The 25269-nt window shown below is 45.1% G+C and overlaps 2 protein-coding genes across 4 annotated transcripts in view; one reads left to right on the top strand and one right to left on the bottom strand.

Annotated features, from left to right (window-relative positions):
- The window catches only part of FER1L5 (fer-1 like family member 5), a 57939-nt gene extending 55887 nt beyond the window's left edge, over positions 1-2052 (top strand). The window contains exon 53 of the mRNA XM_036873192.1: positions 48-2052. Coding sequence (XP_036729087.1) covers positions 48-275 — 228 coding nt within the window. The 3' untranslated portion in view covers positions 276-2052. The remainder of the gene's footprint in view (positions 1-47) is intronic.
- Positions 1409-25269, bottom strand: LMAN2L (lectin, mannose binding 2 like). 3 transcript variants are annotated; one of them, XM_036873193.1, is made up of 9 exons: positions 25060-25252; positions 23729-23847; positions 20583-20700; positions 19687-19769; positions 7955-7987; positions 6714-6875; positions 6507-6621; positions 3217-3336; positions 1409-2887 (listed from the first exon to the last, which is right to left on the bottom strand). In XM_036873193.1, the coding sequence occupies exons 1-9, from the start codon at positions 25244-25246 to the stop codon at positions 2745-2747; spliced, it is 1080 nt and encodes a 359-aa protein (XP_036729088.1). In that variant the 5' UTR covers positions 25247-25252; the 3' UTR covers positions 1409-2744. The 3 variants fall into 3 exon arrangements, with proteins under 3 accessions (XP_036729088.1, XP_036729090.1, XP_036729089.1); XM_036873195.1 differs by lacking the exon at positions 25060-25252 and adding an exon at positions 23937-25024; XM_036873194.1 differs by lacking the exon at positions 7955-7987 and having other exon boundaries at positions 25060-25269.

Genomic DNA, 25269 nt, shown 5'->3' with positions numbered 1-25269 from the left:
AGCCCTCAGGTTGCTACTTCAGGCTAACTGTTGCCTATTCTCTCTAGAACTATTTGGCCATGAGCTGGGTCAAGCCTGAACTTCGGCTGAATGCTCCCATTCAAATATACACCAATATCATCAATTCACTAAACACCAGCAACGCCAACTCTTCCAACCTCACCACTCCCCATCAGAACCTGAAATCTACAACAGGCCATAAGCTGAAACTCCTCCAGGGACACATAAATCACCTGCGAGCTATTTTCCCAGAACTTCCAGCCCCACCAGACTAATTGCCCCGTGTCTGCCAGGCTTTTCTCCTGCCCATCCACAGCACTACCCTTGGGCTTCCTACCAGTTCCTTGTTTCCGGGGGCTAGGGATATTCTGACCATTCTGTTCAGGCCACTTCCAACAAGAAGGGCAGAGTTGTAATTTTCCACTGAAATAAACAACTTTTGTAACGGAGCCACCCTGTATGTAATTTGAGGGGGTTGACAACACCACGAAAGGCTGAAAACGCCAGGCTCTCAGACAAGACTCACAAGGATGGGGAATGATGTCACCCTTACGCACCTCCTGGAGTCTCCAGGGACTCTTCCACTCTAAGAGGCCCTGACGTCACAGGAAAACAGAAGGCAAGGAAGGGCATCTGTGAGGAAAGGTGGCTCATGCGGGGTAAGCAGCCGGCCGAGGCCGCCACTCTCACCCCTCACGTGACCAGGTGGCCCCCTCCTCTGGGACACGGCTGGGACTCCAGCGCCCAGATCGACCTTCGGCCCCACTCACGATGGGAAGCATGTGTTTCTCGAACAAAAGGGAAGAGCCAGGGCAGAACCTACCACGCTAGTCAGATTGTTTCCTTGCACCACACACTGCTCTGAGGCCGGCCCGGGTCGGGGGGACTGCATTTCACGTCTTCTCCGCCCTCTTCACAGAGCCTCAAGGACCTCATGAGCTAGAATCACACAAAAGCCACAAGTGTGACGATCTCCACGCTGAGCTGCCCCTCCTGCACCCCTGCCCGGGCCAGCTCACGAGCCCACCGGCGTCCTCCCACTACAGGGGTCTAGCCAATCTCCCCCGGAACTCAAAAACACAGAACAGCCACTTGCTTTCTCAGTTCCACCTGGTCTGAAAGCCAAGCCCGGGGCCCCAGCTGACCCTCTGGCACTCTGGAACCGCTCTGCCGTGGGGGGAGGTCAGGAGGGTCCCACTGTCATCCCACCTGCACGAGAGAGCACTACCGCCTGTGGGAAGGATACAAGAAAGCTGAAGACAACAGAAACCCACAGCCAGACAAGGTAACCCTCCTTTCCTTCAGGGCTGAGCAGCGGGCTTTCCCAACCCAGAAGGCGGGGCAAGGGTGGATGGCTTAAGGCTCAGCCAAACCCACCCGTAAAAGGAAGGCCACTCAGGAATTCATGTTTGGTTTCCATCAGCCATGTTGAGACTTTCCCTCAGGCTACAGAGCACAGGGCTAGGAGAGCTCAGAGTCCAAGCCCTCCAGGGAGCCTCCGGCCTGTTAGCAATGGAATCACAGGGCAGACAGGTGAGCAGCACGTGACCCCGCATCAGGTAAGGCAGTGGAATCAGGGCTGACCCACAGAGGAGGACACTCAGGCTCGGCTGCTCAAATGGCAGTGAACTCTTCCAGGCACAGATGACGGGGGTCTACTGCTTTCAGATTTACAACAACCATTCCTTGTCCGTTAAGAAGGAGAAGCCAGGTTTCCTCTTTGGGGAGTATCCAAGCTCAGGCTATAAGAAGAAAGTTTCCTTACATTTTGAACACTCTAAGTAGGATTCCAAAAATTATGATGAACACAAAACATGCAGCTAAGCGGGCTCCAGAGTCCAGAAACATCTCCACGTGGTCAGATCATGTGACAGATGTTGCTTTCGGTGTCAAAACGTGGAGCAGTCAGTTTCACAGTTAGTCCCACTGCATCCGTGACGTCTCCCAAGCTTCTCTTGACCTGCACACCAGCTTTCAGCCAAACCTGGCTGAGGGCCTAAAGGGACCTAATTGCGAGGGTCATGAACACACCAACAGAACCAAGATCCACCCGCAGGAACAAAGGCTAGAGCAGTGAGCCCCAGCAGAATGCCCCCTCCCTACGGCCACCTAATGAGGGTCAGTGAAACTCAAGTTTGTTCTGCAGCCCCAGGCCCCAATAGAGAGGCAGCCAGGTGTCTTTTCCAGCTCAGGTTGCATCTGCAGAGGACAATGAATGGAGGGAGAGGAAGGCGAGGCAGGGAAGAAGTTTCCATCCAGATTTCCAAGGAAAGCTCCTCAGGTGGAGAGAGGCTTAGACAAAAAGCAAAAACCAGCGGATGGATGGCTGGAAGGTATGAGGAGTTATCAGTTTTCTAGTCTTTGCAGATTTAAGAATGAAGTACGAGGGTCCTCTGAGCCCAACAACAAGGCAGCCTGGGCTATGAAACTCTTTCCAGTGGTTTTGGCATCATGACAGCCTATGTTCTCTCCATCCCTCTTTGCTCCCAAGTGGCAGGACTGTGGGGAAAGGCACATCACAGCAGCGTTGCCCGGGGGGGTGGGCTTCCTGATCCAGAGTTAGACATCCTCATGGGTGGCCATGGGAACGCAGCGTCCCTGCACTCAAAGCTCCAGTGACAGAACCGAGTCCCTGACCAGCTGCTGGAGACGAGAGAAGACCCGCCTGGCTATGTGCTCAGGCTGGTGCCTGCTCCTCCCATACTCCTGGGTGACAGTCACAGAGGTCGTGGTCGCAGGAGGGCTCAGTAGAAGCGCTTTCGGCTCTGATCCTGCCATTTGTTGTAGAGTATGAGCCCAATGACAATGGCAAATACGGAAAACACCAAAGAGAAAAAGACGATGAGAAAGAGGGCCAGGCCACTCAGGGGCGGCAGCGGGGCTGTCACTAAGGAAGCAAGAGAGAAGCAAGTCAGAATGAGGGAGCCCGCCCAGTGGGAAGGACCAACCAACAAGCTATCAAGTCCCCATTTCTGGGAGCTAGAGCTCAGACTCTCCCTTTCCGGATGCTGCAATTTAAAACCTAAACAGCCCACAGTCTGCTCATCTGTAACACGGAGACAAGTGAGAAAGCAGGGGCAAGTGCTCCAAGTGCTTCGGAGAAGAACCCCGAAAAGAGGCAGCCCCGCCAGCTGTACTGCATGTCACCCCAGACCCCCACAGCCCTCAACCTCCTCACGGGCCATGGGGCCTTTCCCCAGGATCCCCCGTGCTCACTCTCGGGCAGTTTCATGTTGTCCACCGAGGGCAGGAACACATCTCGATGCAGCTTCTCCTCTTCTGGGGTTCTCTCCACCGTCAGCTCAAACAACTTCAGGGAAATGACGTCATGGTTGTCTAAAGAAAAAGAGAACAAGGATTACTCAAGCCACCCTGAAAAGAGTGTCTTGGTTCAAGCTTCTAATCCACAGCTAACAAACAGTGACCTGAAAAAAAAATAACTGAAACTTCTGTTTCTCATCTAAAAATAAGGACAAAGAACAGGGAATATTCTACATTATCCTGTATTTATAGTTTTTATCAACAAGCATGCATTACCTATATAATTTTAAAATTTAGAGAGGGACTTCCCTGGTGGTCCAGTGGTAAAGAATCCGCCTTCCAATGCAGGGGATGCGAGTTCGATCCCTGGTCGGGGAACTACGATCCCACGTGCCTCGGGGCAACTAAGCCCACACGCCTCAAGTAGAGAGCCGGCGTGCTGCAAACTACAGAGCCCACGTGCTCTGGAGCTGCGGGGCCACAACTGCAGGGCTCACACATCCTGGAGCCCGTGCACAACTAGAGAGAAAACCCGCACGCCACAACTAGAGAGAGAGAAGCCCGCGCACCACAACGAAAGATCCCGCGTGCCGCAATGAAGATCCCGCGAGCCACAACTAAGACCCGACACAGCCATAAATAAATAAATATATATATATATATAAAAGGAAAGTCAATGTTATAAAAATAAATAAATAAAAATAAAATAAAATTTAGAGATGATACAAGAACTAACCCCCCATCACACGTAAAACCTTCTAGTGAAAGGAGACACAGCAGCCCCACAGCTTCCCTTTAACACGGACAACACACACAAGCAAGACAGGAGAGGGCCTCCCAGCAGCTGTTTCATGGGCCATGAGCAGGGCACAGCTATTGGCCTGGAACACACTTCCCTTCTGGACTGTGCCTAATTCCTTGCAGTAACTGTGACCCTGAATCTCACTATTAATTACCAGAGAAGGATGAAGAAGTTAGGGACTCAATTTTTTCTCTCCTTTTTTAAAGTAACATTATAAATTCAGACAGTCAAACATACTTGACGTGTCTCAATACAATGAAGTTGTATCTCTTACTGATGCTCAACCCAACCCAATGTTATCCAGTGGGAGCCTACTGAAGTTGGCTCCCAAGTCCTTTTACACGAACCCATAAGTTTTTGGCATCTTCCTTGCTTTTCTAGGAAGTTTTCAGCCTGTATTTCCTACCTTAGACCTGGCATTAGCCAAATCCCCAAGAAGCTCTTGTTCCTCTTGGCATTGGTATTCGTATTAAGAGACCACAAACATGAGTGCTAGGGGTGCTCACTGCTACTAGGTTGGTAATTGCAGACTGGATTTCTTGCCATCTCTATTATCAGGATGGCATTTACAGCTGCTTGGACTCTTAGAATCTTTAGCAGACCCCCAGGTAAAAAAACTGGATTTACCTTCAATTAGAAAAAAACGTTTTCTCTGCCAGGACTGAGATTAAACCATGGGACAGGATAAAGAGCCACAGTGATCCTCCTCACAATGGAGGGGCATCGAAGGCTGGGACGCTGTGATGTGTCCTTTCTCAGCATTTCCAATAATCCACAGCAAAACAAGTTAAGATGTTAACAAGAAAGGCCTTAATAGAAAGATGACATTTGTATTTAGGGGTATCCTACAGGTGGAGAACATGGACGTACTAACCTAGGCATCATCACCAAGAACTTAGAACAAAGGACTCCTTAGGATAAACAAAAAATTATTCTCTTTGGCCATTTCCAACAGTTGGGAACAACTTCCCACTGACAAGTACAACAGGAGGTTAACTGAGCAGGTCCCAGAAGCCTGCAAGCTCAAAGGAAACTTGTGGACAGGGATACCTCTTTCAACTTGAGTCGCATAACAAGATTCCATAGCAAAGATCTCCAGCCTGTGCCTCCCCTTACCTGTGCCAAGGTAAGATGTCCCACAGCTCTGGCCTACTTGCACAGTATTTAGAACTAGCTGCCAAAACTAATCTCTTATAAGTGACAGGAAGCAGATCAATCATTGCCTGGAGGCAAGGTAAGGGAGGAATGCTGCAAAGGGGCACGAGAGAACTTTTCCCTGATGGAAACATTCTGTATCTTGACTGGGATGGTGGTTACATATATGTAAATATTTGTCAAAATTCTTCACACTATATACTTCTGTTATGTGGAAAGCATATCTCAATAAGGTTGATTTTTTTAAAAAAAATTAGTTGTCAGGATTTACAAAATCAGATTTCATTAAAAAAATCCAGATTTCCAGCGTCTCTTGAAAAACTAGAAGACATGGCCTCATTGAGCCCACATTTTCTATCGGCAACAATGGCTGAAACTGAGTGGATGCTGCCCATTTCAGATGGGTACTTGCCTTTCTTTCTTGCCAGAAGAAAGTTCTACTTCTTCCTAGCTTCATTCATAATACATTATATCAAAAGAACCAAAAGTTTAATTCTTTACCTCTTCTGAAAAGACGTTATGATTGATGCTAAAGCCAAGGGAGAGAATAGCACATAAAAGAAGCTTCTCATCGGAAACAAGTAGGAAGAAAATCCAGAGGAGAGAGAACAGTAGAAGAGCCCGGTACTGCTAACGCCACATAAGTCAAGGAAGGCAGGGGTTTCAGAGTAATTGGTCAAACAAGCTGAAGAGAGGACAAACAGCAAGCACACAGAACAGCAAAGAAGCAGAAGGAGCTTTTACAAAAATACTTGTGCTAAGAGCACGGCAGAGACACAGGCCTGAGTGCAGCATTTACCATGGTGGTAAATTTACAGAGGTGGATGTCTTGGAAACACAAGCATCTGCACACACAACACATCCAAAAGTCTGAGCACAAAGGAGAGTCTGGGGGTCCGAAGAGGGAGGGCAGAGTCAAGGAAAAGCTTTGTTAAGAGAAAGGGAACTAAGCACATTAGGTGAAAGGACAGGAACCTGACTATAAAAAGAGGCACAAGAAATAGGAAAGCACAGAACTCAAAACACAGGCTGGAAGAGCTGGCTTGATGTAGAGGCAAACACTGCCTTCCATTAGCACCAAACATCTCCCGAAGACAACCATGCTAGATAACCCCCGGCCTGGGCTTTTAAGGGATCTGGACACGAGAATGCAGGAAGATAAGCGCTCGCAGGGCACTTGTTTGCCAGAGCTCTGCCTGGCTGGCTCTCCCCTCTGAGAAGCCTCACCCAGGCTGCCTATCGAGATGTGACCTCAGTCAGGGCAAGTAAGGAGCACACGTGTGAGTACCCGAGAGATCCCCAGTGATGGAGGAGGTGCCGAAGTAGTAGCCCCGGGGCAGGCGGACACCGGGCACCTCTATGCAGTCCCTCCACTCATGCTTGCCATCGATGTCCATCATTATCTAGAATAAAAAGAAGAGATAAATCAGGGCCAGGCCACGGAAGCGGGAGCGAGACAGCCCATATCGCCAACAGGTCCAGAACAGGGACTCACCGTCAAATGCCTCTTGACATAGCGAATCACAAGGAAGGTGTCATAATGGAGATTGCGGACAATGGCCGTACAGCCCCCCAGCTCTGTAGGCCGCCCGTCCCGCTCGTGATCATAGCTGAGGGAGCCATTGTTCACCATGGCTGAGATGTAGGGGAAAACCCGCTGGGAAAGCAGGGAAGGAAAAGCAGAGAACGGTGAGGAAGTACTCTTAGGAACACCTGTGCAAACAGCATCAGGAATTCTGCACATAAAGCTGAGCTCCTCACAGCAGAACAGACAACCACTCTGTCTCATCACTAGCAGCCCCCGAGAACCCACACTGAGATGGTCACTCGAGGGACATGGCCCAGAAGTGACTGACCTCTCTACCTGCCTTCAGGAATCCTCCTTGCACCCATCTGGGTGGGTCTGAAATGGCCCCTCTGACACTCTGGAGTGTGACTGGAGTCCTCCCAAAGATCGCCATTTGGCAGTTACAGTCTACCCAAGACTGTTGTTTTTCTTCGTGTGTGTGTGTGTGTGTGTGTGTGTGTGTGTAATTGCCATGTCAACTTCTTGAAGAGAAAAATCATTTATTATGCCTCTCTGCATGTGTCCACCTTAGCTCCATCCCTTCCCCCCCAGGGCAAGTATTTTGCACACAGAGGTATTCCGAAAATACCTGTTCAATCAGGGAAATCTTTCCATTCAGGATAGCACCTTTCAAATCCTAAAATTCTATAAGCATATGATGCTAAATGGATTAGGACTCAGAAAGGGCAGTGCCAGAACCAGGCTGCAAGGTGGTGTTCTCCAGCCACAGATGACTATTCTTAGTCAAAAGACCATCCAGCCCATTTAAGCTTCACCACACATAACTTCTCCCACTAATACTCAGGGCAAGGTTCTCCCACTGGAAGTTTCCCCATATGCCACCCATTTTCCCACCTACTTCAGAGGCCCTCTCTCTCCAATAGGCTCGTGGAGCAAATTCTTTCCTAGAAATGCTGAGCTAACCATTCCAGAACAAGCCCAGTGCTAAGGCAGTGCAGAGAGGATGAAAGGACAGGAAACATGAGACATGCCACTTCTTTGGTGAATCCCTCATTGTCCTAAACAATCAACATGCAAGGTGAAGATGCAGTCGAAATCAGAGACTGGTGACTCCTGAGACAACAGCCACACGGATTCTAAACAGTAGCAAATGTTGGATGGACACATAGGGAGTACGGGATGGCCTTGGTGGGTCAAGAACTGAGTACCTGGACTCCGGGAGAATATCGCCTCTTCTGGGCCTGAGGGGGTCCAGCAGGTTATTATAAAACAAGAGAGGGCACAGAAGACAGGAGACCAAGTCAGAAAGAAACAGCCATGGAAGAGCTATGACCCAGCTGTGGTGGATAAGCAAACCAATCTAAATCCCCAAACAGAATTTTAGGGTCTGTGGAAGGCATTTCGCAAGTCCTCATACCCCTCAAAATTACAGGCAAAACTATATGCACAGGTGTTTGTACACTTTCTAAGGAGAGGGTCTGCTGCTATCATGAGATTCTCAAAGGGGTCCACTAGGAAGACCCCTCTAACCCACATGGGGTCCTGAAACTCTCTGAAACTTTATAAAACACACAGTATCACACTCTCCAAGCAGGCCTCACTTATGTCTCTGACAGTCCAAAAGTCAGGCCATGAGTTGGTCTGTACCCAGACTACAGTATTTCTTTAGCAAGGGGAGAGACAGGAGTGATAAATAGGGCTAAATTCTTCCAAATTCAAGATGTCCTTTAGTGCCCAGGATCTCAGGATATAGCTCTTGCCCAGAAGACAAAAATCCCACCACTTGAGAGGCTATCAAATTAACTCTAATCCAAAGGGATCATTTACTCTGTAATTGAGCCTTATGGACATATATTTCCAGTTATTCTAACCGACAACATGTGGGCAAGAAAAAGCTCTGTGGGAACGTTGCAGCAGGAGAGACTTAGAAAAATCACAAGGTTCAAGCATGTTTAGCTTCGCTCCAGAAAACTGCTACAGTTCTAAGCTACTAGCAACAAGAGATACCTGTACAAGCTCAGCTCGGCCCTGCCCTACAGGAAGTGTGGGCAAAGGTGTAGAACCCAAAGCGTTCCTGCCCGCTAATACTTAGTGAGCACCTATTACGAGCCAGGCACAGTCCCAGATGCTGGGAGCTCAATGGCAAACAAGATAGGCAGACTGCTCTCTGCTCTCATGGAGCTGACATTAAAGTGGAGGGGACAAACAATAAGTAAGTAAATAAAATCATCTGAGACTGATAAATGCTATGATAAAAATAAAATAGGTAACACAATAGAGACTGATGAGGAAACATCTCTCTGAGGAGACAACATTTGAGCTGAGACCCAAGTAGTTAGAGGGACTCCACCAAAAACTCTGAGGGCACAAGAAGCATGAGGTTAGCATATTCAAGGACTGGAAGATGACAGGGGTGTCTTCAACGCAGCCAGTGAAGAAGGGGCTGGTGTGAGCTGAGGAGGCAGCCAGCTCATACCAGCCCCTTACAGGCCACAGCAAGGGTCTTGGGTGAGCCTCAGAGCAGCTGCTCTTCTCTTGTGCCACTGGTGGCATATGTACAGGACTACAGAAAGGTATGAAATGAATCAGAGGATGATTAAACTGCTGGAAAACTACTCTTCTACAACTATCATTCAGGACAAGGGAATCGTGAGTATGTTATCAGCAGTTTACAGAGATGGGCTTCTGACAAGAAAGCCCGTAACTTCAGTGAACAATTAGGGAAAGAAGAGATTGAAAATGCCCTCGTGAGCTCTGATGATCCCAAGGCTTGCTTCATTTATCAACCCCAGCACCTGTGATCAGACGTTGAAGTTGTAACTTTCAAGGGAGTGCCTAGGACAGCGATCCTTAACCTAAGGGGGCCTTACTCTTCCCCAGGCTGGTGAAGCAGCCGATCATCCAGTATCAGCCAGAGGCAAGCTGGGCCTCAGGATGACCTGGGGGAGCTTTTCAACTGCACGTACACGTGGGTCCCGCAGTCAAAGAGCCTCACTCAGTAGGTCTAGAATGGGGCACGGGACTATGTATTTTTTAAGAGGCACCACAGACGACTGGGATGTGCAGCCAAAGTTAAGAAATACTGCCCTAGACAGAGTCCCACAGCTTTGGAGTTGGAATCTATCTACTTCAGCAACTCCTGACTTGGCCTTCCACTTTACACCTCACATTAATGATGTCTTTAAATGTCATCTTAACTTCTATGCCCAGTCAGGAGTTCTTGAAGGGTTCCTTGGGTACCCACTCATTTGACACAGCAGCTAATTTTCTTTCCTTGGAAAGCAGCCTATATACAGCCAGAACCAAAGGCAGAAGAATCACCCTGACTCCGGCAAAGGTGGTAGTTTCATTCCTAATTTAAGAGTCATCAAAAATTAGGAACTCCCACCTATTGTCCAAATGGTTGATGTCGGAAAGGTGGGGAGATGTCTTCAACTTTTTGTACTACAAGGCCCTCCACACGGTATTGCACCTTCAGCATAACTTGATTGAAAAGAGACTCATGAACTTGTGGTTGTGTGGATCCTATGCTAAGATTCCACAGGTGCAAAGCACACTGGCTGCGAACCACTAGGTGTAAAAAAGAGCACACACAGCGCTCTGTAATCAGGGAGACCTGGGTTCTAAATGCAGTTACACCACTAACACCTCTGTAATCTCTCTGAGATTCTATTTCCTCACTGTAAGCAAGGAGAATAATACACAGCTCACAGGGTTAATTATGAAGATGAAATGAAATATGTAAAGCATTTAGTACAGTGTCTGGTATTCAGAAGGGAGTCAATAAATGTTCATTCAACCAATGACCAAATTAATGAATTTTTAGATATATTGTTCACAGGTGTTCATATATAGACACAAAGCCAAACATATGTCTTTCAGAGCAGTAATTCCCAGACCACTGGCTGTCATGGACCACTAAAATCTCTAAACATATTTTTGGGATTAATAGGTTTGCCTTTTCTTGCTTTTTTTTTTTTTGCCTACTAAATATATTAAAATATAATAATGAATGACAGGACAACCATCTATAATAAACATCATTTTTAAAAAGAACATTTTAAACCAAAAAAAGAAAGAACTATATAATTTTATAATAAATAACTAATTAATAAAACATTTCGCATTTATGAAAAGTCACTTCACTGTTCCTATTCTTAAACCAGTGAAACTCTGTAACCAACCAATACGAGTCTATGAACCAGCATCTAGGAGCCACTCTCTTAAAGCAGGTTTACCAACCTAAACCCCAGTGCAGTTGAGGAAGCTGGCCAAGTTTGCTCCCTGGAACCTAGATGTGAAAAAAAGGAGGGTGGGAGGAGAGACGGAGAGCACAGAGCCACACCAGCTACTGCCAAGATGTCGATAAAACGTCCCTGGGAATGTCACTTAGTGGTGTGAATATGAATAGCTAGCGTTTTTTGAGAGCTTACTCTGTGCCAGCCACTGTACTCAGTAATGTACACATATGCGTTCATTTAATTCCCACAACCCTAAGAGGTAGTACTGGTATCTGCATTTCACAGTTAAGAAAACTTGTTTAAGATAACGCAGGTATTAAGTAGTGAAACCAGGGTTTGAAACCAGGTAGTCTGGCCTCAGAGCCCTGGCTCAATCACTATGCCACACTGCTCTCAAGATCAATCAGTATGGAACAATGGTTGGTATATACTTAGCTACAACCAAAACCAGCAAACCAACAAACAAAAAACCAAAGTCTCTAATATACCCTGAAACACAAAGAAATACTGGAAAATGGCTCCAAATTAAAGGAAAGGAGAGATATGACAAGTGAATGCAACACAGGATCTGGGGTTTTCTTTTGCTATAAAAGACACAGTGGGGACAACTGGTGCAATCGAATAAGGTCAATAGATTAGATAAGAATATCGTTATCAATGTTAAGTTCCTGATTTTTATCACTGTGTTTTGGGAAAACAAGTGAAGAATTTAGGATTAAGTAAACATGATGAAGGCAATTTACTCTTTAGTTCAGAAAAAAATATACACATATGCATGAGGTCAGACAGACAGACACACACACACACACACACACACACACGCATGAGCACAGGCACAGACAAACATACACATATATACGTAAAAGAAAAGGACAAAGCCAATGTAATAAAACATTAACATTCTGGGAAATCTGGGTGAAGAGCATTCTGTAATTCTTTGTTGCATTACTGTAAGTTATCTGTAAGTCTGAAATTATATCAAAATTTAAAAATTTTTAATGATTAATCTGAATCTAGTATTTAGAGTCACACTTTCAATTTTTTTTTACATAAAAATAAGAATTAACAAATTCCCCTTCTACAGCATCTCCCTTCACACCTCCACGTGACCTTCCCCTTGGCTCACCAACAGAACACACTCACTGCCACTTCCCAGACAGACACTTTTCAGACTTTCAAAACTTTCTAAGTCGCTGGTCCTACAGTAATCTTCATCCAACTAACCCTTTGTGCAGGAATCTGGAAAGAGGTGGCTGGTTAACTGAGCAATACCCATCCTACTTAGAATGGGTAACATCAGTGAGATTAAGCAGCATGAGAAGGCCCCTGCTCCATAAGCCCCCAAACTTCTACTAAACTAGACTAGCTGTGACTCTGTCTCCAAGTCTCAAAGCTCCTCAACTGGAGGATACGGAATAGTGCAGCCTCCAGGCCAGCTGACTGCCTGGAAGAGCTTCACATACTTGAACATTAATTATCATGAACTCTTAAACTCACAGAATGATTTTAATTCCATTTATCTTAGTTGTGATCCCCAACTAGAACAAACCCAAACCATGTAATGTGGGGACTTCAATAGAGTACTGTAAAATCAGGAAACCTTAAACTCGAGGTATGCCCCAAACACTGAAGTTCATAGCCCACCTACCCAGATTACAAGGGCCAAGATATAGAACACAGCCTAAGACGCAACACCTTAATCTCACTGCTAACCACCATTATGGTAGTATATGAATACTTCTTGTTAACTCTATGGAATAGGAGATCTTGTCTATAGTTCTACTGTGGGGAACCCATGAATCTCCTGACATTGTATGTAAAATCCTATTGTATTCAAATCTACCAGAAAGCCATACATTTCTACTTCCCCTGAAAACTAGTTCTCATCAATGAAGCTCAGCCTCACTGCCTAATCACATCTGAGAGCTTGCTGGACCTAGTTTCCAAAGGAGTGTCTCTTAGAAAACACTGCCTCACCAAGGACTGAGAAAAAAAAAAAAAAAACCTAAGTCACATCCAAGTAGTATAACAACAAGAGAATTTAAGAAGTTATGGAGTTCCTTTAATACTGTAAAAATTCTGTCCACCAACAATAAAGACACCAAAAGGGATTAGTGTCTTCATCAACATAAAGATTTGAGGGAATGTGCTTTTCAATTGGAGTGGTGTATTATTGTTAATTTTCTTCCAGTTTCAAAAGAGGAAAAACAATCATCACATTAAAAAAATACGGGAAGCACCTCAAACTAGACTTCCAAGCTGGCCTGATCTGAGAAGAGCAGTGAGCTGCTCGCACCCCTTTCCAACCAGCTGTTTCTGCCTCCAGGGGTGAGGCCCGAAGGTCTCACTGGGAAGAATGAGGGCCAAGGCTGCAAAGGGCTGCACTTCTGGGCTCTCATTCCAGGAAGGTCTCTTGCCACCATACTCTGATTTCAACTGAGAGAAGACATTCCTACTCCAAGACTGCTACTGAGTTCTCTGCAACTTTTCACCAACATCTGGGTTCTCCTGAGAAACGGATGCCCATCAGCTGATGACTTCCTGGTGCCAAGAAAAGATGATCAGGTTGTGTTTTAATCAACATTGTAAAAAGTTAGCAATGCCAAGATGTAACTCACATACCACACAATTCACCTATTTAAAATCTATAATTCGGGGGCTTCCCTGGTGGCACAGTGGTTGACAGTCTGCCTGCCAATGCAGGGGACATGGGTTCGAGCCCTGGTCTGGGAGGATCCCACATGCCGCGGAGCAACTAGGCCCGTGAGCCACAACTACTGAGCCTGCGCGTCTGGAGCCTGTGATCCGCAACAAGAGAGGCCACGATAGTGAGAGCCCCGCGCACCGCGATGAAGAGTGGCCCCCGCTTGCCGCAACTAGAGAAAGCCCTCGCACAGAAACGAAGACCCAACACAGCCAAAAATAAATTCATTAATTAATTTAAAAAAAATCTATAATCCAATGGGTTTTAGTATGTTCACAGGTAAGATTATGATAACCGCAATGAATTGTAGAACACTTTCATCACCCCCAAAAGAAACCCTGTGCACTCTCCCCACCCCAGACCCCAACCCTCAGCACCTGGCAACCACTCATCTACTTTGTCTCTATAGATTTGCCTATTCTGAACGTTTTTTATATATGGGATTATACAATATGTGGTCTTTTGTGACTTGCTTCTTTTGCTTAGCATCTTTCCAAAGGTCATCCACATTGAAGCACGTATCAATGCTTCATTTCCTTTTAATGTTGAATGATATCCCATTGTATAGATATATTTTGTTTATCCATTCATCAGCTGATGGACATTTGAGTTGGATCCATTTTTGGCTATTATGAATAATGCTGCTATGAACATTCATGTAACTTTTTGTGTAGACATGTTTTTATTTCTCTTGGGTGTATATACCTAGGAGTGGAACTGCTGGATCATATAAACTCTACATTTAACCATTTGAAAAACTATGGAATAGTTTTCCAAAACAACTGTACCATTTTCCATCCCCACCAGCAGTGTATGAAGGTTCCAATTACTCCACATCTTTACCAAACTTGTTATCATCTGTTTTTTTTATTTTAGACAGACAAGTGGATATAAAGTGGCATCTCATTGTGGTCTTTTTTTTCTCACTGTGGTTTTGATTTGTATGCCCCTAATAGCTAATGACGTTGAGCATCTTTTCATGTGTTTATTGGCCATTTATATCTCTTCTTTGGGAAGTATCTATTCAAATCCTTTGGCCATTTTTCATTTGGGCCGTCTTTTTAATTACTGAGTTGTACCTAGAATATATAAGGAACTATTACAAGTCCCTTATCGGATATACAATTCACATTTATTTTCTCCTATTCCATGGGTTGTCTTTTCACTTTCTTGATAGTGTCCTTCAAAGTATAAAACTTCTTAATTTTGGTGATTCACGTTTAGTTTTTGATCCACTTTGGGTTAACATTTGTGTATGGTGTGAGGTAGGGAAACACTTCATTATGCTGCCTATGGATATCCAGTTGTCTCAGCACCATCTGGTGAAAAGATGATTCTTTCCTTATTGAATGGACTTGGCACCTTTATCAAAAATCACTTGTTCATAATTGTGAGGATTTATGTGTGGATTTTCAATTCTATTCCATTGACCTATATGTCTATCCTTACGCCAGTACCACACTGTCTTTATTACTGTAGCTTTATAGTAAGTTTTAAATACAGGATGTGTGAGTCCTCCAACTTTGCTCCTCTTTAATCAAGAGGAGGCTATTCTGGTTCTCTTGAATTTCAATACTGATTGTAGAATCAGCTTGTCAATTTCTGCAAAGAAGCCAGCTAGGCTTTTGAAAGATAGGGATTCCCTCAAATCTGTAGATCAATGTGGAGAGTATCACCATCTTAATGATACAAAATTTTCCAATGCATGACATGGGATGTCTTTCCACTGACTTAGCTCTTTTTCAGTTTCTTTCAACAATACTCTATAGTTTTCAGAGTATAAGTTTTTTGGTTAAATTTATTTCTAAGTATTTTATTCTTTTTGACGATAGTTAATGGAATTGTTTTCTTACTTTCATTTTCTGATTGTTCAATGAAAGCATATAACACACAATAGATTTTTGTATGTTGATCTTATATCCCATAACCTTGCTGAATTCATTAGTTCTAATAGCTTTTTGTGAATTCATTAGGATTTTCTATAGATAAGATCACATCATCTACAAAGAGAAATCGTTACTTCTTCCTTCCCAATCTGGACTAGCTGCCCTGACTAGAACCTCCAGTACAATGTTGAATAGAAGAGGCAAGAGCAGATAGTCTTGCCTTATTCCTGATCTTAGGGGAAAAGGATTCAGTCTTTCACAATTAAGTATGATGTTAGCTGTAGGGTTTTCATAGATGCCCTTTCTCAGGTTAAGGAAGTTCCCTTCTATTACTAATTTGTTGAGTATTTTTATTATCATAAAAAGGTATTTAATTTTGTCAAATACTCTTTCTACATCTATTTATATGATTATATGGTTTTTGTCCTTTATTCTATTAATATGGTCTATCATATTAATGCTCAGATATTAAACCAATTGTGAATTCCTAGCATAAATACAGTGTATTTATACATGGTGTATACTCCTTTTTATATGTTGCTAGATTTGGTTTACTAGTATTTTGTTGATGACTTTTACATCTATACTCACAAGAGATATTAGTGTGTACTTTCCATTTCTTGTGATGTCTTTATCCAGCTTTGGTATCAGGATAATACTGCCCTCAAAGAATGAATTGGTTAGCATCTGCTCCTTTGATTTTTCACATGGGTTTGAGAACTGGTATTAATTCTACCTTATGTTTGGTAGAATTTACCAGTGAGGCCATCTGGGCCTGAGCTTTCCTTTGTGAGTCACTTTTTAATTACCAATTCAATCTATCCAGATTTTCTATTTCTTCAACTATCATTTTAACAGCCATTTATGGCCTGACAATCTCACTGTGGCACAGGTGGTACCCTGTTCTTCAAATACTAAAGCTCTTGACTTACCTAAACAACAATTCTTATATTGCTCATGGGGGAACAGAGGTTATGTGATTTTGAACAACGTGTCCTGATTTCAGGGAGCCAAGCCTAAACACAACTTAAATCCTAAACTCCCTCACCCTCTTCTCAGATGCATTAATGTTGCTAGTATTTTCCCAATATTTCCTCATAAATAAATGTGGTAGACGGTGAACTGAGCAACGAGGTCAAGGGCACTCTGGTGACAAGGAAACAAGAAACCAGAGAGACAATTTTACCACTGCCTTGAGTGAGCTGCTGAATTGCTCCACAGCCCGTCCTGCCTGCTCCTTCTCCTCCTCGTCCAGCACACCTTCAACACACAACGTTTCCAAATTTTCAAAAGGTACTATATTTGTCACCCTCTCCTTATGAGCTCAAAATAATAAAGCAAAATAAAGAGATTGCAGTCTCTGGAGTCAAACCCACTACCTGGGTGTCACTGACGAGTTTTTTTTTAACCTTTCTGTACTTCAGTTTCTTACCCATAATGTAGGGATAATAATAATATCTACCCCAAGGGGTTGTTAGGATAAATAGGTAAGACATGTAAAAGCACTTAAAACAATGCCTGGCACCTTCAAGTATGATGTCAAAGAAAACCATGCCGCTAACAAAACACATTTGACTTCACCCTCTGAGACAGTACCAGGTCGTTGGGATGTAGAGAGGAGTACACTTTCTCCACTCTCTGCACTGAGCATAAGCTCTGAGAACTGAAATTGCAGAGGAGATCACTCCGAGAATGAATACCTCCGTCCTCAAGGAAATCATCCTGGCATAAGGAAAAAACGGATGGGAGGTGGCAGAGCACCATAATTAAAAGTGCAGCCTGTGGAATCAGGTGGACCAGTGTTCAAAATCTGGCTCCACCTTATATTGGCTGTCACCTTAGACAAGACACTTCTCCAGTCTTCTGTTTATGCATTGGTAAAATGGGAAAAATAATACTGACTATAAGGAGATTTGATGAGGATCAAAATAATAACTGTAAAGTACCTGGCACATAACAGCCACTAAAAAACAGAAACTGCTTTTATTCGATTTTTTTTAATTTGGTTTTAATAAATAAATTTGTTTAATAAATAATAAGGAAACAATGACCTGACGTTGATCCAGGGGTTCTTCATCCTGGTTATGTATGGGACTGTCACCTGGAGAGCTTTGAAAAAGTAACGTTGCCCAGACTGCACCTAAGACAAACAGCATCAGGCTCTCTGAGCTCGGGGCCTGGACATCGATAGTTTTAAATGCTCTCCAGGTAATTCCAAGTGCAGCTGGGAGTAAGGCAGAAAAGAAGTCCCGATTTTTACCATCTGAAACTAATTTTTTTGATTAACATCTACTCTCCTTACAAAATGAGGCCCATCAGATCTGCCCTCTCAACCAGAATTACTCCTATCTGATGGAGAAATGGAAGCTAAAAGAGTTTGAACGATTTATTTCTGGGAGAAACAGGGAGCCACGTTTAAAACTCTAGTCAAGCCCTGAAGCCCACACCTCTTATTCAGATGTATTTCTAACTACCACCACTATTTCCTCAGCGGGACTGCAAACCTTCTCATGACATTCCCCTCACTAAAATCCTTTAATGCACTTACCCCCTTAAAATACTTAGAAACCCAGACTCCCCAACAGACACACCACCCTTCAGAACCCGCCCCACAATGTGCACGGTGAGGACGAGTCACCTACATTCAGGTTGCTCTGCTGCCGGTCTAAAGAGACAAGCCACCAACCACCCAAGGAGATGCTGCTCAATCTCACGGGCCAGTTAACTTGCTCAAGAGGGAAGTGTTAGCAGCAAAGAATGCAATGTGAATGGCAGCCCTGGAACATGGCGAGACCGAGGGCCCTGTTTTTCTTTCTACCCTCATCTCTCTCTGACCCCCCTTTTTCCCCTCACATCCACTTTCCCTTCTCTAACTTTATCACCTTAACACATGGCTTTTCCCTCTGCACTGGTTCCTAATTCTGCAGATTTCAACGTCAATGTCACTTCCTGGAAGAAGTCTTTCCCAACCACTGTCCCCACCACCACCGTCCCACCCCAGGTTAGATGCTCCTGCTGGGTCTTCCTATAGCCCCCCCGGAGCACCCCCATCAGCACCCTCACTACTACATCAGCACCCCTGCTCCTAAGTGCAAGGACTGTGCTGGTCTCGCTAATTCCCAGGGCCTGGCACCTTGAAAGTGCTTGAGGTCTGATGGACAGAAGAAGAGCCCAGAAGCAACGTGGAGAAGCAAGTCTATAAGTGACCCACAACAAAGGTTCCTCTCCTAACTCAGGTCTCACTTTCCACTTCCTCTAAGCAGAACTCTGTGGGGAATGTGAAAAACTGTTGAATCTGGGTGTTGTATATACAATGATCTGTTCATCCAATTTTTTTACAAGTTTGAAATTTTTCATAAGGAACTTTTGGGGAAAAAAGTAAAGTAAGTTCTGCCTCCATTCCTAATCCTGCCTTTCTTGCTAAGTATTATTTAGCAACAGGATACCCAGCAACAACGTGTCCTAATCATCTTCCCACCATCTGCTCTCAGGGCCATTAGGCACAGAGCGAGCACAGACCTGTTGCTAGTATAAGACAGTACTTAAGAACACTCAGGGTCAGCTAACAAAAAGAAGCTTCTGCCAACAGCCAGATACTGGGTTTCAACAAAATGCTGAGATTTCATCAATTTCTTTTTACAGCCTTTCCTAGAGGAGAGGAGACTTGCTGTGCAGTCCTCTGAGAAGAGGAAGAAGAAAAGGATGCTGGCAAGGGGGAGCAGCTGCAGAAGAAAGCTCAGCAGTGATACAGGACGTCAGGGGAGTGGAGGTACCTAAATTCAGCTTGCTCTGTGCTGGCCTAGGAGCCACAGCACCAACCAGCCACGCATGCTCAAGCCTAGGGGCTCCCAACGTGCACAAGACAGCACACTGTTAACACTAAAGAAAAAGCCCCCATTCGCGAGAGCCATTCCCAAGACTGTGCACCATAAACAGCTCTATCTAGAAAAAACCCTGACATAGACATTAACTCTTGAAGTTCAGCAGGTGAAGAAAACAGAATCGAACCCCTCACTTTCTTTCCCCTCTGTTTCCTCTTGAACAACATTCCTAAGGCAAAGGGCTGTGACGTCAGGGCAGCTGACCTAAGCTCTGACACTTGCCATTACCTCTTGCTGCTTCTCCTCATTGGGATACGTGTCTACAAATACTCCCAGCCCCACAAATTTGTCCATGTTTCCAAACACAGGCCCTAGAGAGAGAGAACAGATGATGAACAGTGAAATAAAGCCAAGAGTTGATAAAGGAATAATACATCACTATGATAGAGGAAAAAGTGAAATTCAAAAGACTCCCCAGCCTCTCCTTAAGATGAGGAAACAGCTGTAAAAGCACCCAGTGAAGGGCACGGCCTGTAACAAGCACCCAGTAAGCACCTGCAGTTGTTTGTCATTAAAGGCAGGGAAAGAGAGAAGGCCAGCGCCACCCTGTTTAGCACCCCAGTTGCTCCCTGATCCAAACTGGTTGCTAAGGCGCCCCTAAAGAATTCTGCTTCACAAACACTTGGTGACGACTACACCCCTGAGAGAACTGAATTCCCAAGTTTCCGCTTCTTGTTGCAGAAGAGATCAGGTCAAATCAGGCTGAGTTTTGCCATAACTTGGAGCAGTGGCTCCCGCACAACAAGGAAAAATAGATAACTCTTCCCCTTTCTGCTGACTCAGGAGTTCTGAGATCGGTCACTATGCATGCCCAGAAGAAACCAGCGTGCCCAATGTCAGAGTTCGGGACAGGCAGTGCTTTCCCCCGGCCAACGGGCCGGGAGGTTTCAAAGGGAAAGCGGAAGTTACCAATTAGCAAGAAATCACCCCAGGATGAGTCAAGTTCAGCTGCTTTTAGGCCTCAGACCCCATTCTAGAGACTAGACAGGCCAGTCTTTATCTACAGACGTCAAGGGAGAGGGAAAACCGCTGGCACTGTGGAGACGCGCCCTTCTCAAAAAGAGGGCACACAAAAAAGCAGGTCTGTCACACACCCCACAAGAGCAACCCAGGGGTCCCAGTACCTGGCTGCATCCGATCCCTCGTGTACCAGACCGCCAAGCCGTCCCCGTGCAGGTTCTTCTTCCCTTGTCCGTGGATTTTGAAGTGCACCTGCAACTCCCAGTCTCTCAGGAAACATGGCTAAAGTGAATAAGACCCTAGAATCAATGAGGAACATGAAACGCGAAGCCCTCAGGCCCTCACGCACAGTCTACAGACTCGGAAAACACAAACGCAGGTGACGTGAGGCTAAGGGGTGAAACCGAGATCTAAGACTTCCTAAGTGTTTGTGTGGTAAAATTAAACAGATTGAGCCATTCAACTGTATATGATATTTAATATGAAAAGTGAATAAACCTCCCCATTATCTTCACCATCTCCCAACAGAAACAGGATAGCACTCCAAAGTTGGAAAAGACAAGAGAACTTCGTGTTAGAGCACTGTGACTCTACATCCACCCAGCAAAGGATCTCAGCCTACAGAGCAGAGGTGGCTGATTAATTAACACTCATCTGCAACTTAAGATCACCCCTCTGACAGAAAGACTCTAAAAAGCTTGGATTTCAAAAAGGGTCAAAGCCCCATTCATTACAAAAGAAAAAGATAAGCTAAGTCATTCCGCAAAGGTCTCCAGGAATAATTAGCAGATGCTATAAACAACTCTAATTGGCTAGACTTGGCCCTATGCCAAGCTGAGGGGCACCCCAGAGTTCCCTTGAGAAGGGGTAAGCTATGCCCCCACCAACCTCAAGCCCACGGCCAAGGAGCACAAATGCACCAAAGGAGAACACCACCACCCCCAGCACAGGGACAGCCTCTGGTGGAAAAACATTTAAGGAGGTGGTTACCAAACAGACTCTTGTTTTTCTTCTTTTGAATTGTGTATCAAAACCTTGTAAAAATGGAGAAGCAGGTAAGTGGATGGTTAAGTGTTCTAAATAGTTGAAAACTTTCAACCACTTTCAACCCACTTTCAAACCAGAGTGGGTATTTGTTTTGCAGAGGCTCCTGGTTAAAGTTCACCATGAAGAAAGAAGGGAAGGAAGAGCAGATAGACCAGTGGGGTTCAGCCAAAGGCCCTCCAAATAGATTGTTCTGGGGAATTCCCTGGCGGTCCAGTGGTTAGGGCTCCGCACTTTTGCTGCCGAGGGCCCGGGTTCAATCCCTGGTCAGGGAACCAAGATCCCACAAGCCTCGCGGCGTGGCCAAAAAAAAAAAAAAGATCGTTCTGGCTCTTGAGCAACATACTGCTAGATTATTTTCAGTTTTCATTTTTAATTTCTGGGAAATCTTCCAAAAGTGTTAGTATTAGGAGTACGTAGTCAAAAATAAAAGGGGTGTGGATACTCCTGAGTTCACCAAACAACCCTGAAATCTCCAATAGCTTTCCCTCCTCTGATGAGCCCAATCCCTGTGTTGTCATTCGGGGTTCTCCTCTTTCTGCTATTTCATTTAGATTTCACAGCAAGAGTGAAATTCAGTGGCAGGAAGCTGCCCCATAGCCAATGGGTAGGTATGATGCTCCTGGGAAGAGGGTAGGGCCAGAGAAGTTCACACTGAGCCAAGAGGTGTCTGCCATTTATCCTTGGCCTTGTGTAGCGCAATGCTATACAGTTTTGCTCAGGGCTATGTCTAACAGTGGGTCTCAAACTTTGCTGCATATTAGATTCACCTAGGGAGCTTTTAAAAATCCCAGTGTCTAAGCTGCACCCCATTCCAATCATTTCAGAATCTCTGGGGGTGGGACCCAGCCACCAACTCCAGTGGACAGCCAAATTTGAGAACTGCTCAAACAAATCCATCCTACTCAAATAACTCAGAAACAATGCCAAAGCTCATTCTGAGAGTCAAATACCAAAAATACAGGTATCAGAGAATCTGAAAAAGGGCAAGATAACTAGATCCTACACTAGAATCACTGCTACATAAAAGGGTTACGTAGAGACAGCTAGCAAGACAGCAGCAAAGTCTTGGACACAATCATTTATAATCCATAGACCTGTATCAGTGAAACTTGTAACAGAGGTGTAACAAACAACAGCACATTTCTGTAACCATTTTAACTTTCCAAAGCTTTTTCATGTCTATTGCCTTATTTTATTCTCACAATAACCCTGGTGGGCAAGTAGAACAGATATTATGAAGCTCATTTAACAGCTGGAGAAACTGCAGACTGAGAGAGGATAAATAAATGCCAGGGCTCACAGTGGGTCTGTGATACAGCTAGACTGAGAACCCAAGTCTTTCAACTGCCAGCCCTTCACCTCTTCTACCAGAACACACTGCCCTGCATTCTGTCCAAGACCGAGTTCAGCACTGCAATCTGGGATAAGGGGCCAGCTTGTGCAAACAGCTCCACGTAGAAACTTCTCATCCCGCTGCTCCTTTAGAATTCTCTGCCACACAAAATGAACAGCGGAAATAAATCGTTTCCTTTTCTGAGATTCACTTGTCTACAACTAATGATAAAAGCCATGTACAAGTAAGTTCTTAGCTTCTGCGAACCCATGAGAAAGTGTTAAAGGATGCCAAGGTCACTCCTAAAAGTGGTCATAAAAGATTTAGAAAGAGCCCTGGAAACCGAAAAGAAAGCATCATCTTACACTTGTACAAAATCACAGTGCAGCCACACCAGGAATACTGCATTCACTTCTTGCCGCCATACCTCAAGGAAGACAATGTAGCTAGAAAAGGCCCAGAGAAGAAGGACAAATAAAATGACCAAGGGCTCAAAGTGGCTTTTACACGAAAATAAAATTAAAAATTCGACTCAAAGGGAAATAACAAGGCGGGGGGGTGTTACTGGGATGAAGCTTGAGATAAATTTAAAAGAGCAGTCTTCTATTTCATAAAGCAAAGTAATTAAACATGAGTTAACTTATTAACCTCCAAAATAACACTATCAGGTCAATCAGGAATTAAAGACTGCTATTTTTCTATTTTCAGAAAATAGAATCAAAATTGATTATTTGCTATACTTAGGGCAACAGAGCACCTCCCTGAATATCTGATTTCATTATGAAGGTCATGATAATCTCTGAAATGAAAATCCTTGATATCCACAGAAGACAGAATACTGGGATAGACAGTGAAATTAAGTCAGTATGCCACTGGTGAACTTTTTAGTACTTTCTGGGTCAGCAACACAGGAGGGAGAAAGATTCTTACCACCCGGTTCCACAGGGCACCCTGTTTACTTTGCATATCTGGGGTAAGGCGGATATACTGGGTCATCACCATGGCATTGCCCATCAGATTCCACAGGGAGGAACTGCTTGTGCCTACACCTACGGAGAGGAAGTAGATCAGTTCATTCTCTTCAACACCAACCCGTTCGGAAAGCCACCATGGACCCTCCGAAAGCTGGTGTCATCACCTTTTTTTCCCCTTTCATGTCACTCGATCTCCCATCTTCTGTCACTCATTACATCTCAACTCCTTACCATCTTTACAGTTTCCTTTCACAAAGACTTTCTCAGGTGAAGACCCCAGAGCACATCAGAGCTGTCACTTTATCCATGCCACAGTAGCCATAGCTCAGATCCATTCTTCCCCATTTTGTATGTGAGTAAATTTTAGCACCATGAAATAAAAAAATTTCCCCAGTTATACCAAAAGAGCTTGACCCTTTGGGGCTCTGTGGCTTAATCACATTCTTTCTTTGAACAATCCAAGCGTGAAGCTACTTTTCCCCTTACCTCAGACTATCAGCCCCTTGAGAGTGAGAACTTTGTGTCTGTATAACCCACAGTATTAGCAACGAGAAGGCACTGGATGCATCTGCTAAGTAAATAATCACCCTTAGCAGCACTGTATATACTCTTGCACTTTGTGATTTTGTTTGTTTGCTGTCCCCATATCCTCCAGCGGGGAAACAGACTTGTGTTAATTAAGCCATCTACACTGATTTGGTCTTCTTTGTAGCTATCCATGTAAATTTTCTGGTTGATAAGCTGTGCCTAGCGGCCTACGAACACTACACAGAGCAAAGCTAACCAGCCTCTTTCATCAATAGGGCTCCTGGACTGGAGAAGAACAGGTGTCTTAACTGACAGCAGAATTTTATCTTCTCAGTCCGGCCAAGTTCTACCCTAGCTCTGCCGCCTGCTTTATTTCTAGCACATCCACAGCTCCATCCGGAGCCCGGCTCATTGCTAGTGGCCCTCAATCACTCCCATCAGTCGCAGTTCTCTCCCCTTCCCACATTCCTCCTGTCCAACTCTAAGCTCCCCTTCCTCCAGGCCCGGCGCTAGTGGCATCCGAGAGCCCGCTTCGACCTGCTGGAAACTTCCAGGGCTAACTCCGGGGTGGGAGGAGGGTAAACGGGCCCCTGCCCTTCGTACCCGTGGCTCCCAAACACAGCGAGAGCCCCCGGTGCCCCCACCCACAGCCGGCAGCATCCTGGGGGCCATGAAGCCCTTCACCGCCCCCGCCTCTACGGACAAGCTCAGGTCCCGAAGCTCTCCCCATGCACGACCACCTCGCCCCCGGCGCCTCACCCTGGTAGGGCTTCGATAGCGAGTGCTCCCGTTTCAAGTACTCGAACGTTTGACCCGCCCTGACTTGCCGTGGCCCCTGCCCAGACCCCAACAAAAGGAGAAGGAGCAACATCCTGGACCCATCCCGAGCCGACAAACGCCGCCGCCACCGCTGCCACCACCCAGAGGGTTCCAAGGCCACCGCCATCTTTCCCACTGCCTTCCCTTCAT

The sequence above is a fragment of the Balaenoptera musculus genome, chromosome 13 (assembly GCF_009873245.2).
Source record: "Balaenoptera musculus isolate JJ_BM4_2016_0621 chromosome 13, mBalMus1.pri.v3, whole genome shotgun sequence".
Classification (NCBI taxonomy): Eukaryota; Metazoa; Chordata; class Mammalia; order Artiodactyla; family Balaenopteridae; genus Balaenoptera; species Balaenoptera musculus.
This window is presented reverse-complemented; position numbering and strand designations above follow the sequence as displayed.

What these genes read in the sequence shown, in the direction of transcription:
- LMAN2L (XM_036873193.1), bottom strand. Translation starts at nt 25,246, where the DNA reads ATGGCGGTGGCCTTGGAACCCTCTGGGTGGTGGCAGCGGTGGCGGCGG. An exon ending in GATATTCTCCCGGAGTCCAG is followed by an intron (nt 6,876 to 7,954) that starts GTACTCAGTTCT and finishes CTGCTTTCCCAG; the next exon opens with CGGGTTTTCCCCTACATCTC. An exon ending in ATGTCAAGAGGCATTTGACG is followed by an intron (nt 6,622 to 6,713) that starts GTGAGTCCCTGT and finishes TTTTTATTCTAG; the next exon opens with ATAATGATGGACATCGATGG.